This window comes from Dromiciops gliroides, chromosome 2, assembly GCF_019393635.1.
Source record: "Dromiciops gliroides isolate mDroGli1 chromosome 2, mDroGli1.pri, whole genome shotgun sequence".
NCBI lineage: Eukaryota > Metazoa > Chordata > Mammalia > Microbiotheria > Microbiotheriidae > Dromiciops > Dromiciops gliroides.
In genome coordinates, this window is record NC_057862.1 from 305,986,108 (window position 1) to 305,998,998 (window position 12,891).

Sequence of the window (12,891 nt, forward strand, 5' to 3'; positions counted from 1 at the left end):
TTAGGCTTAATATCAGGAAACACTTACTAATGATTTGAGCTGTCCAAAAGTGGAATGGGTTGCCTTGAGTGGCAGGTTACTTTTCTTTGGAGATCTTCAAGCAGAGACTAGATGGGGAATTTCTTTCTTACCTGAATTGGACTAGATGGTCATGGAGGTCTCTTCTAATTCTCTGTTTCTGTGATCCTGAAATTCCATAAGTTAATCACCCACCAAAACAGCCAAGAAGAATAAGTAATTAAAAGGTATTTTTAGTGATAATTGAGCTGTTTTGAATCTTCCTTAATAAAAAAAAAGTTTACTTAGGCTTAAAAAAAAAACATTTTGTTTATACATATTACAATCATCATTCATTAGGCACCAACTTATGTCCTTGACAGATGTCAGAAACACATTTTAAAATGTTTACTAAAAGAATTGTCTATTTTTGACATAACATTACAATGCTTTGATATACGACAAAGTACTTTGCAAACCATAATCCTCACAATAGCCCTGTGAGGCAGGTAAGAAAGGAATTATTTACTCTCATTTCATCAGTTGAATATACTGAGGCAAATATGAGGTAAATGACTGATCCAAGATCATGCACAGCTGGGAGAGAGCTGGGTTAAATCTGGGACTAGATCCCAGGTCTTATGATACCAGATCCAGAGCTTTTTCATGTCATGTTCAAAAAATAGGTTAAGGAGAATATATTATGATAAAACAACTCTCCTAATAATTATTTCAGCATTTCAATGGATCTGTCATTTTATCAGAGGCAACATTTCTCCCACTAATTATTCTGTCATAGTAGATTTTTTTCAATTTTAAATAGATTGTCATTCTCTAGGGAAAAGATTGAACTTTAACTTGTTTTCAGTACTGATAAAGTTCAATGTAGTACATTGGTTTCTTTCCTGCTTCACAAAATCAAGGATTCAGAATGCCCAAATGTTACATAGTAGTTCAAATGGGATTTTTAAACTGCCCTGAACTTGACCTTGGCTAGAAATTTGGATCCTTCCATTTCTGACATACTATGTGAAATTTTCTCTCTTCTGGTGCATTTTGTCATCTTCTTCAATGGTGGGTCTAGAAGAGGCATCTCTACTTAGAGCTGTCACCTGGGAGTCTCCCAGGAATGCCTCTTGGAAATGTCCGCTGCATTCTGATACAACTTAGTAATGATGGGATTACAGAAATTCTACAACTCTTTCCTCTTTTCTTTTTTTTTTCTTTTAAATAGTATTTTATTTTCCAATTACACGTAAAGACAATTTTTAACATTCATTTTTTATAAAATTTTGAATTCCAAATTCTTTCCTTCCCTCCCTTAATCCCTCCTCCCTAAGACGGAAGCAATTTGATATAGGTTATATATGTGCAATCATATAAAACATATTTCCACATTAGTCATATCATGAAAGAAGAAACAGAACAAAAGGAAAAACTACAAAAAATAAAGTGAAAATAGAGTGCTTGGGGCAGCTAAGTGGTGTAGTGGATAAAGCACGGGCCCTGGAGTCAGGAGGACCTGAGTTCAAATCCGGCCTCAGACACTTAACACTTACTAGCTGTGTGACCCTGGGCAAGTCACTTAACCCCAATTGCCCCACCCCCCCCAAAAAAAATATAGTATGCTTCAATCTACATTTGGACTCCGTCAGTTCTTTCTCTAGATGTGGATAGAATTTTCCATAATGAGTCTTTTGGGATTGTCTTGGGTCATTGTATTGCAGAGAAGAGCTAAGTCCATCATAATTTATCTTTGCACAATGTTGCTGTTACTGTGTTCAATATTCTCCTGGTTCTGCTCATTTCACTTTGCATTGGTTCATATAAGTCTTTCTTATACCACAATAGTATTCCATTACAATCATATATGAAAATTTGTTCAAACATTCGCCATTTGATGCATATCCCCTCAATTTCCAATTCTTTGATATCACAAAAAGAGCTGCTATAAATATTTTTGTACATGTAGGTTCTTTCCCCTTTTTCATGATTTCTTTGGGATACAGACCTAATAGTAGTATTGTTGTATCAAAGGGTATGATCTGTTTGATTACCCTTTGGGCATAGTTCCAAATTGCTCTCCAGAGTGGTTGGATCGGTTCACAACTCCACCAACAGTGCATTAGTCCTAATTTCCCCCATCCTTTCCGGCATTTATCATTTTCCTTTTCTGTCATATTAGCCAATCTGATAGGTCAGAGTTGCATTTTTCTAATCAATAGTGGTTCATAATACTTCATATGATTATAGATACTTTTTATTTCTTTATATGAAAATTGCCTATTCATAGCCTTTGACCACTTATCAACTGGAGAATGACTTATATTCTTATAAATTTTACTCTGTTCTCTATATATTTGAGAAATAAGGTCTTTATCATAGATACTTCCTGTAAAAATTGTTTCCCAGCTTTTCCCTTTCCTTCTAATCTTGCTTGCCCTGGTTTTGTTTGTGCAAAATCTTCTTAATAATCAAAATTATCCATTTTATATCTCATATTCTCTTTCTCTTTTTGTTATAAATTCTTCCCTTCTCCATAGATATTACAGGTAAACTATTCCTTGATCTCCTAATTTGCTTATGGTATCACCCTTTAAGTCTAAATCATGTACCCATTTTGACCTTATCTTGGTATATTGTGTAAGATGTTTCTGCCATACTGTTTTCTAGTAGTACCAGCAATTTTTGTCAACTAGTGAGTTTTTATCCCAGAAGCTGGGGGCTTTGGGTTTATCCAAAGTAGATTACTATGATCATTTACCAGTAGTCTCATTCTTATCCAGCCAGTTTATTATTTCATTACATTTTTCAAGGATCTTCTCTTTGTCCCATTACCAATTTTTCCTTGAAGCCTCTCATCCTACACTGTGGACATCATGTTATATTTCCCAAATAGGTTCTTGGAAGATAACTTGTCTCCTTGTTTCTACTCTTCAATTTTGTATTTCTCTGCTTCCTGGACGAAATGCTCAGCATGCTTTTTGCTTGGGTGGTTTTAGTCATTAGTGATGATTGTCTTATTCTCCTTGCCTCTGCTCTTATACATAGTAGATACATTAAAATTGCCATTTGTGTTTGTGTTAAAGGTCATTTTGATCTGAGCAATACCTTGGGGTGGAGAGAGAAATCGTGTGAGCTCAAATCTGCCAAGTAGGCTGTTGTCCTTTGTTCTTGCCCTCTCACCTTCACTAACCTAGAGAAGCACACCAATCTGGTTGGCAAATTAAATGGTAATGATATATGGCTATCTGGTGGGCAGGAGGCAGGGGCTATTTTAATTTAACCATCTGTCAAATGATCAGCTTAGTCCAAATGACTCCAAAATTCAATTTGATTTCAATGATTCATTCAATGATTTTAGATTCCTTCTAGCTCCATTATTCTAAGTATGGTGGATAGAGTGTTGGTTAAGACCAGGAAGATGAGTTCAGATACTGCCTTGGATATGTATTAGTTGTAAGGCCCTGGACAAGTCACTTAACCTCTCATTTTTAGTTTTCTTCTCTGTAAAATGGTGCTAACAATAGCACTTTGGGAGGAGAAGGCTCAGGAAGGGACAGATGGCTACCTCCCAAGGTTGTTGTATCAAATGAGACAATAAGTGTAAAGAGCTTTACAAACCTAAAAATGCTATATAAATTATCATGACTTTAATTAGTAATGAATAGAAGAAGCCACAGAAAAGGGAACTATCCAAAGTTCCACTTCTCACCTCAGTGCTCTTTACTTTGGTATCTTTGAACCATCTCTTAAAATAGGGGCCTGAGTTGCTCATGTTAATGGATAACCAGAACTTTTGTTTCACAATATATCTCCTGGCATAAGTGAGGCAATAACACATTCTCCTGGGAACTTGAGGAGGCTGCCTGGGGAGGTGCTGTAAGTACCCATTTCTCTATAGAAATGTTGTAGTTCTTAGGATTCCATGGAATTTGGTTCCTGCCCTTTCTATCTGAAATTTCATGGCATTTCAACTCTGCCAGCCCACAAAAGGGTTGTCCCTGGTAGGAAACTGAGTTTGCTCAGTGACCAATTGGCCTCTGCCAGTCTTGGAGGTATGTCTTACTGTAAGAAAGCAGTTTCTGAGCACTGCCCTGGTAGCAGCGGGGAGCTACCTTTGTAAAGGAGAGAACCCAAATTTCAGAAAGGAGGGAAAGAGGGAGAAGAATGCTATGAGAGGGACCCTTGCCTCCTGGGGCATACAGTCTTTCTTTTACATCATTATTGGCAATGGATGTTACCAGAGAAAACACAGTTACCTGACTGATGGATGATCCTTCTGTATGTCGGGTGCCCAGTGCTCAAATGTGTCCTGTAACTGTGCAAAGAGTTCAACTTTGAGAGAGAGAAAAAAAAAAAGAAATGCAAATGTGCTTCTGGGTGCCTCCTTTCCCTCTCTACATAGATACTCTAAGAAAGAATATCAGAGCCATGAAGAACCTTAGATCTTAGAATGTTAGCACTGGAAGGGACCTTATAAGATAAGGTGATAGAACACAGACCATAAACTATTAGAACAAAAAAGGAATCTAGAACACAGAATGTCACCTACGGAAGGTCTTAAGATATCAAATATTAGAACTGGTAGGATCTCAAAACATAAAATTTTATGACATAGATTTAAACAAATACTAATTAAGAACCTAATATGTGCAAAGCAATGTACTGAGAATAAAAACAACACGAGTCTCTGCTTTCTGAGTGATAAAGCTTTAAGGGACCTTAGAACACAGATTATTAGACTATAGAATGTGACAGCAGTAAAGGATTTTAGATGTCAACTGAAAACCAGAAAGGGAAGTCACTTGCCCAGTGTCAATGATAAGGCTAGGACTGGAACCCGGACATAGATTTTTGTCAATGAAACAACCACCTTCTTATTCATAATAAGAAACTGTCCAAAGTTGCAGCAAGAGATATTCAAGTTAAGCATCATTGTTGTTGTTCAGTCATTTTTCAGTCATATCTGATTCTCCATGACCCCATTTGGAGTGGTTTGCCATTTCTTTCTCCAGCTCATTTTATAGATGAGGAAACTGAGGCAAATATACTTAAGTGATTTGCCCAGGGTCACACAACTAATAAGTGTCTGAGGCTAGAATTGAACTTAGGAAGATGAGTCTTCCAGACTCCAAGACTGGCACTCTATTAACTGTACCACCTAGGAAGGCATTTTGTAATGCAAGGGCCAGTGAGACTTTAGAGAATATTCTCAATACAGATTGTACAATTTCTTTCACTGAAGATTTTTTTTTGGTGATGCATTTGGGGTTAGGTGACTTGCCCAGGGTCACACAGCTAGTAAGTGTTAAGTGTCTGAGGCCGGATTTGAACTCAGGTCCTCCTGACTCCAGGACCAGTGCTCTATCCATTGTGCCACCTAGCTGCCCCTCACTGAAGATTTCCAAGGAATAACAGGTGGTGATGCATTTATGAGAAGGATCCATTCATTCAACATTGAATGAAATATTGAATAATCACTGAATCAGTGCATAGCTCCTGGCTATGTATGGGGAAGCAGGGTAAGAACTATGAGATAAAATCCTTCAAGTACTGTATTTTACAATTTTTGGGTGGAGACCAGACAGATAACAATTGTTAAGAAGTTCAGCAAAATATATATTCAAGTGCCAAATTGAATAGAATTTCAGGGATAATAAGTCCTACTGCCTTAAAGGGGAAAAAACACTGTGCATTGGTCTTATCCCAGAAAACTTCATGGGAGAAGTGGGATTTGGAATTATACACTACTTGTCTGGTTTGTAGAGTGATAAATCCCTTAGGAAATTTTCCAGTTCCCATTAAGCAAGGGACAAAAGACAGTCATAGATAGGAAATCCCTTCATCTAACCCTGTACACATGTAGTTATTATGCATGGTGTTATATGAAGTAAGCCAGACCACATGCTTGATCTCTGGGAACCCTAGTCTAACTAAGGCAGTCTAAAGACAGACCTGTCCACTGAGAGGTAGAGCTGTGATCCATATAACCAGCAGATAAAGAAGATGTAAATCCAAAACATATTAACAGTTCGCAATAGCATCTGGATAGCTATACTTGGTGAGGTGCTGAGGAAAACCAAGGAAGTTAGTTATTTTTTAAAAATCATAGCATAATGGAATTTAGATTTGAAAGCAACTTTCAATAATATACTGCTAATAATAGTGTCACATTTATATTGTGTATTAAGGTTTCTACAGTTTTTTTCTCACAACAGTCAAGTAAAATAGGTTGTGTAAGTACTGTATCAGTACCCCTTAATACAAATGAAGAAATCGAGGCTCAGAGAAAGTTATTTCCCGATGATTGCACAGCCTGTGTCAGAACTGAGATTGAAATCCAAATCTTTTGGCCTGTAGTTTCAAGGGTATGTCAGGAATTAATAAGGATTCAAAATCTACCTGTAATTAGAAGAGAAAGGACTTGATGAGCTCTTGAAAGCTCTCTTAGTGAGATCAGCATTCATTTTTACAGTATGTAATTTAAAGAACATTGAGAACAAGATATAACCCGTTGCACTGAGATCAATGTGAGAGGTAGTAGAACTGGAAAGAAGTTTAGAGATCTCCCAGTCCAGGCCCCTCTTTTTCAGATAAGGAAACTGAGACCCAAGGATGCAATCTAGTTAGTGGTAAAATTGGAAATAAAATACCTCCTGTCACACTCAGAGGAAAAGGAGGAGGAGAATGAGGATGCGGATGAGAAGGAGAAAAATATAGACTCACTGAATATTAGAGCTAGAAGATAATTTAGAAATACTCTAGTCCAAGGGTTCTTAACCTTTTTTGTATAATGAATCCCTTTGACAGACTAGGTAAGCTTCTGAACCTATTCTCATAATAATGTTTTTAAGTACATAAAACAAACAAACAGGATTACAGAAGCCAATTATATTGAAATATAGTTATAAAAACATTAATCTCTCCCCCACACCAAAAAGTTCAAGTACCCTAGGTTAAGAACCTCTACTTTGCTCCATCCATCTCATTTTATATATGATGTAAGTCAGGCATAGAGTGGGGAAGTTATTTGCATAAAGTCACATAATAAGTCAGTGTCCCGTTGGATTCTTAATATAGCATGCTTTTAAAATGATACTTTATTGATACATTTTGTTTTGACACAAGATATACTTCTCAATGAAAACCATAGTAAACATCTTTAATGAAATGTGTCCTACAAAAAAACAGTTTACTGATTGCTTAGAGAAAGACGTCTCTTTTAACTTTGATATTAAAGCATGATAATAACTGACATATTTGACTGAGCTTTGTCGCCAATTGTACATATATTGTTGTAGTCATTGTGCCATTTGTTCTTTTGACTGTTCTTTTTCCACTCCACTTTATATTGGTTTATCTCAGTTTATCCACATTTCTCTGAATTCTTCATTTTTACAACATGGGCCATAATTTGTTGAGTCATCCCACATTCATGAGCTCATATTTGTATTCCAAATTCTTGTTATCATAAATAATCCATCTATGAATATTTTTGCATGTCTGATTTTGTTGCAGTTAACCTCCTTAGGGCATAGTGTCAATAGTGGAATCTCTGGCTCAAACAATTTAGCAATTTTTCTTGCATAATTTCAAATTGTTTTCAAACAGCTGAACCAATTCCCAGCACTATCAGCAGTGAATTAGCATCTCTTTCTTCCCACATCATCTCAGCAGTTGACTTGGCCAGCTTTTGTTATCTTTGCCAACATGATGGATGTGAGATGATGCCTCTGGATTGTTTTAATGCATTTCTCAGATTATTGGTGATTTTGAACTATTTTCAAGTGGTTATTGAGAGTTTATTTCTTCTTTTGAAAATGATTAGTCTATATCCTTGGATGATTTGTTTACTATACTATGTAAATGTTAGCTATTATTATCATCATTATTGAAGAATGTTCTTAACGTCATGGGTGTAGCATTTCCCCATAAACTTGGGGTGCCTGACTTTTATTAGAATTATTTCACACAAAGACTTCCCCCTAGTCCTTATCCTTTCTTCTTCTTTCTTTTATGAGAAAAAAAAAAGGTGGCATAGTGAATAGGGCACTGGGCCCGAAGTCAAGAAGACCTGACTTCAAATCTGGCCTTAGACATTTAATAGCGGTATGACCCTGGGCAAATCACTTAACTTTTATTTGCCTCAGTTTCCTCAATTGTAAAATGGGAATAATAATAGCACCCTACTTTGCTGAGTTATCATAAGAATAAAATTAAACATTTTTAAAATACTTAGCACACCATCATGTAGTGTTATATAAATGCTTATTCCCTTCCATCTACTTCTTCTGATTCTAGCTGCATTTATTTTCTTTGTAGAAGAGGTTTTTGAGTTTAATGTAATCAAGATTGCCTGTGCTGGGTTTTTGTTTGGGGTTTGTTTGTTTGCTTTGAGCAAACTCTTGTAGTTCTGAATTTTTCTACTACTTATGATATGAAAGAAATAGCATTTCATTCTCCTTTTTTACATTTAGATTGTTTATTCATTTGAAGTTTCTTGAGGTAGAAGACAAAATGCTAAAATGAATTCTTTTTTTGTTAGAATGCTTTCCAGTTTTCTCAGTTCCTATCAAACTATTTCTAGTTGTTTGAATTAATTGGATTACCAAATACTACATATCTGTTTATATTTTTTTTCTCTTTCTAGTCTTCCTCTTCCTTTGACCATTTTTATCCAATCCCAGATCTTTGTGATAAATATTGCTTTGAAGAATAGTTTGAAATCTTGTAGCATCATACCCCACTTCCTCCTGCCTTTTGTTCTTTGTATCCCTTGACTTTTTAGTTCTTCAAATGAAGTTTGTTATCATTGTGTCTATTTCCTTAATGTTTCCTGTCAGTTATTGGATTGGTAAAGTATTAAATCTGTAGAGAGATTAGGGTTATATCATCATATATTTTTACTCTTTTAATGCAGTCCATTCATGAACATAAAATATCTTTCCAATTATTTGGATATTTTATTTCTGCTAAAATCGTTGAGTAATTGTAGTTAAATTAGTCTTTCAAGTATCTTGGTAAGTTAATTCCCAAATACGTGATACATTTGTTGCTACTTAATTGGAATTTCTTATCCTATTTCTTACACCTGAGTTTTTCTAAAAATATACTAAAATTTATGCTTTCTATAATCAACTGAGCCCTCACTACTTGCAAGGCAAATTTTATATTCTTCTCTGATTAAATTCTTTGAAATGGCTATTCCAAACTTTCCAAACCTCTCCTTGCTAGGGCCAAATCTTCTATTTGAGCTTTTGATACCATGCCCTTTTGTTTTCTCCAGAATTTCCCCCTCAATGATTCCCCCCTTCCTCTCATCCTCAATCTTTCCTTATCCACTGACTCTTTTTCACATCCTACAATCATAACCAATTGTGCCTATCATTAACAAAACAAAAACCAAAAGTTTCACTTCCCTCAAGTATTATCCTGTAGCTTTTCTGCTTATCATAGCCAAACTCCTAGAAATGGTTATCTACATCCATTGTATCTATTTCCCAGGCCCTAAAACCACCAGATCCAGGTGGCTATTATCCAATAACCTCCTCCCCATCCCCCAGGATATCATCTCTTCTTTCTCACTGGGTTCAGTAGCTGATCTATAGTATCCCTCTCCACTTCAACTCTCACTGTCAGACTAGGGTACTAAAAAATACATATTGTTGTTCCCTCAAATGCATGAACTTTCCAGTTCCTCAATATGCTCAACTCCTATGACCAATTATTCCTCCACTCCACCTTAGCCATACACAGAAATGTTCACACCATTGATCATGAATGGCATCACTCACTAGTAATCGAGAACTCGGAAGTTCCTTCATCCAATGCCAATCTCCTATTATTCAATCTCTTCCTATGCATCATTCTCCCCCATCCCATTCTTTCTTTCAACTCCCAGTGACCTACAATCTCTGCAATCCTCAATATTTGCCTGGCTACATCCCTGCTTTGGTTATACTCCATTTCTTTCCCAATCTCATTCTCTTAATGAGTCTATTGAATTCTGCATTCTTCTTGACTCTTAATTCCCTTTATACTTTGTACTACCACTGCACACACTTAGTCAAACACCAATGCTGGATTACTTCTACCATCTGCCTTCTGCTTTCCTACTCAGATACTACTGAACAGAGCTAGAAGTCTCACAACCATGCTGATTATATCCATTACAGTATACAATATAAGTAACATTATCATTTATGTTATCTAATCTTAATTGCAGTTTTACTATAAAAAAAAGAAATCATTTTACTCCTCTGTTAGTGATTTTCTATCCTAGTCTCCAGAATGGGTGATCCAAATCTATTTTTTTCAAGCTTCCACCAGTAATTCCTACATGCACCCTTTCACCTGAAGTCCTAGCCTCATATTATTAAGAGAGAGAGAAGCAATTCAATTTTTGGCATGGCACTGGTATACTGTCCAGGTTTCACAGGCACACAACAATGAGGTCAGCACAATGGATCTGCAGACCTTAAGTTTGGTAGACAGCCTAATACCTCTTCTCTCCCCCTTTCCTTCGGATGCTCCCAAACATTAAGTTAGCTCTGGCACTGCATGCATCAACCATCCATGTGTACATCTCTGGAAAGTATATTGTCAAGGTAAGTGAATTTATCTACAGCATTCAAAATTTTTCCATTTATTGTAACCAATGGTTTAATGTATGTATGGTGAGGTGCTGGCTAGTAGAGAACCTCTGTTTTCTTGATGTTAATGTCGATCTGAAAATTAGCACAAGCAGCAAAAAATCAATCTACGCTCTGTTGCATTTCAGCCTCAGAAGCTGCATAATCATCTACAAAATAAGTTGCATACCAGTTCTCTCCCCAGTTAAGTCTTGGCTTGCAGCCCTATCAAGTTAAATAACTTAACATCAGCGCAGTAGCTGACCTTGATACCATTTTCATACTTGTTGAAGGTGTCCAACAACATCACTGCTAAAAAGTATGAGAGCAAATGCACAGTTCTGCTTCACTCAAATGGTGAGTGGCAAAACACAAGAGCATTGTCCAATATCATGAACCCAGTAAACCATGCTGTCATGGAACTGGTATAGAATACTAATGAACTTCTCTGGGCAACCAAATTTTGCCATGATCTTTCACAAGTCCTCATAATTGAGAGTATCAAAGGCAGATTGATGGATGTTGTGTACAGTCCTGTTTTGCTCCTGACATTTCTCCCAGTATTATCAGACAGCAAACACCATATCAATCATTTGTTCACCCTTTCTGAAGTTACAATGGCTCTCAGGTGGATGGCCATCTTCCAAGTTAAGGACCAGCCTATTAAGGAGGACTCTGGAAAAAAAAACTTGCCAGAAATGACTAAGAGAGAAACTCCCCTGTGATTATCACAGAAAACACTTCCCTTTCCTTTATAGAGATGGACAGTGGAGGGCATCCTTGAACTCTTGGGGAATAAACTCCTTTTGCCATATAAACTAGAAGATTTCAATAAGCTTTTATATGAGCAGTAGAGCTCCTGCCTTATAAACCTCAGCTGGAATAGAATCAGCTTCAGACATTTTGCCACACGAGATGAGCATAATGACATTCAAAATCTCTTCTTAAGCTGTAAATTCATCTAGAGAGGGATTCACTTCAACCTGAGATATATAATCAATGGCTTCAGCATTGGTTGATGATGGTCTGTTGAGAACATTATGGAAGTGTTCAGCCAGTCTCTCCAGGATCATGTCCTTGTCACTAATCAATGTGGCATGATCAGTGCTGAGTAGTGCTGAAATACATCAAAGGTCTTTGGCATTCAGGACATCATAAAAGCTCTTTGGGTAGTTACTATTAGAATAAAACTTAGGTTAGGGCAGCTAGGTGGTGCAGTGGATAGAGCACCAGCCCTGGATTTAGGAGGACCTGAGTTCAAATCCAGCCTCAAATACTTAACAGTTACTAGCTGTGTGACCCTGGGCAAGTCACTTAACCCCAATTGCCTCACACACACACACACAAAAAAAAAAAAGAATAAAAATTAGTTCTATCTGCCTTCTTACTGAGCCAAGAATCCTGCATCTCTCTAATCTTTACTTGCATGTTACTTTTGATGGAGTTAAACACTGCCTTCTTAGAGACAAACTATCCTGCTGGTAAACCCTGTGGAGGTCTTATTTTTTGATTCAGTAAATTCTAGACTTTCCCACCATTTCATCAAACCAATCTTGATGTTTGCAGTGTTCTGGACCAGATAAGTAAATATGGTGCTGTATACCAAATCTGAGAGCTGACCACTACTTTTCTGACCCGCTTTTGCCAACCATGTGTTGTCTCAGTTTTCTCTCCAAAGTTAGCAATAAACTGTTCATTCTGGGAGAATGACATTAAATCTTCTTGTAGTTGTCTTGCCTTGGGGCTTCCCCCTTTTGTTGAATGGAAATATTTAGCTTGGAGAGGATAAGTCTATGATTGCTCCAGCACTCTGTGACACACATCACTTTTGTCACTCTTATATCCTGTCCATCTCTTCTCCTTAGAATGCCACTGTTTGATGCAAGGGTACATCTATGAAGTTTTATTGCATTTAGATAAACAGAAGACAGTGTTGGTGATGAGAAGGTCAGGAGACAGACAAGTCTTCAAGAGTAAGTGACTGTTGCTGTTGTTGTTTCTGACTCTATTCTTTCCAAGAATTCCCTGCTATTATGATAATCTGTGCCTACTCTAAGAGCATTAAAGTCACCCAGAATTACAAGCTTATCCTCATTTTACACATTGATGATGAGAATCTTCAGGTCTTCATAAAATTTTTCTTTGACCTCATCAGGGTTCATCATGGTGGGAGCATACACACTGGTAATGAAGGCATGGCACTTTCCTGCAAGTGGCAATTATATTGTAATAAACCTATTGTTTACTCCTTTGGGGAGGG

At 36.9% G+C, this 12,891-nt stretch overlaps 1 protein-coding gene across 2 annotated transcripts in view; it reads left to right on the top strand.

Moving 5' to 3' along the window:
* The first annotated feature begins 3,844 nt into the window (after positions 1–3,844).
* The window catches only part of LOC122744030 (thyroxine-binding globulin-like), a 28,438-nt gene continuing 19,391 nt past the window's right edge, over positions 3,845–12,891 (top strand). The window contains exons 1-2 of one of the 2 annotated variants that reach the window (XM_043989335.1): positions 3,845–3,879; positions 12,497–12,604. In XM_043989335.1, the coding sequence (XP_043845270.1) occupies positions 12,511–12,604 (94 nt within the window). In that variant the 5' untranslated portion in view covers positions 3,845–3,879; positions 12,497–12,510. The remainder of the gene's footprint in view (positions 3,880–12,496; positions 12,605–12,891) is intronic. The other variant, XM_043989337.1, reaches the window with a different exon arrangement.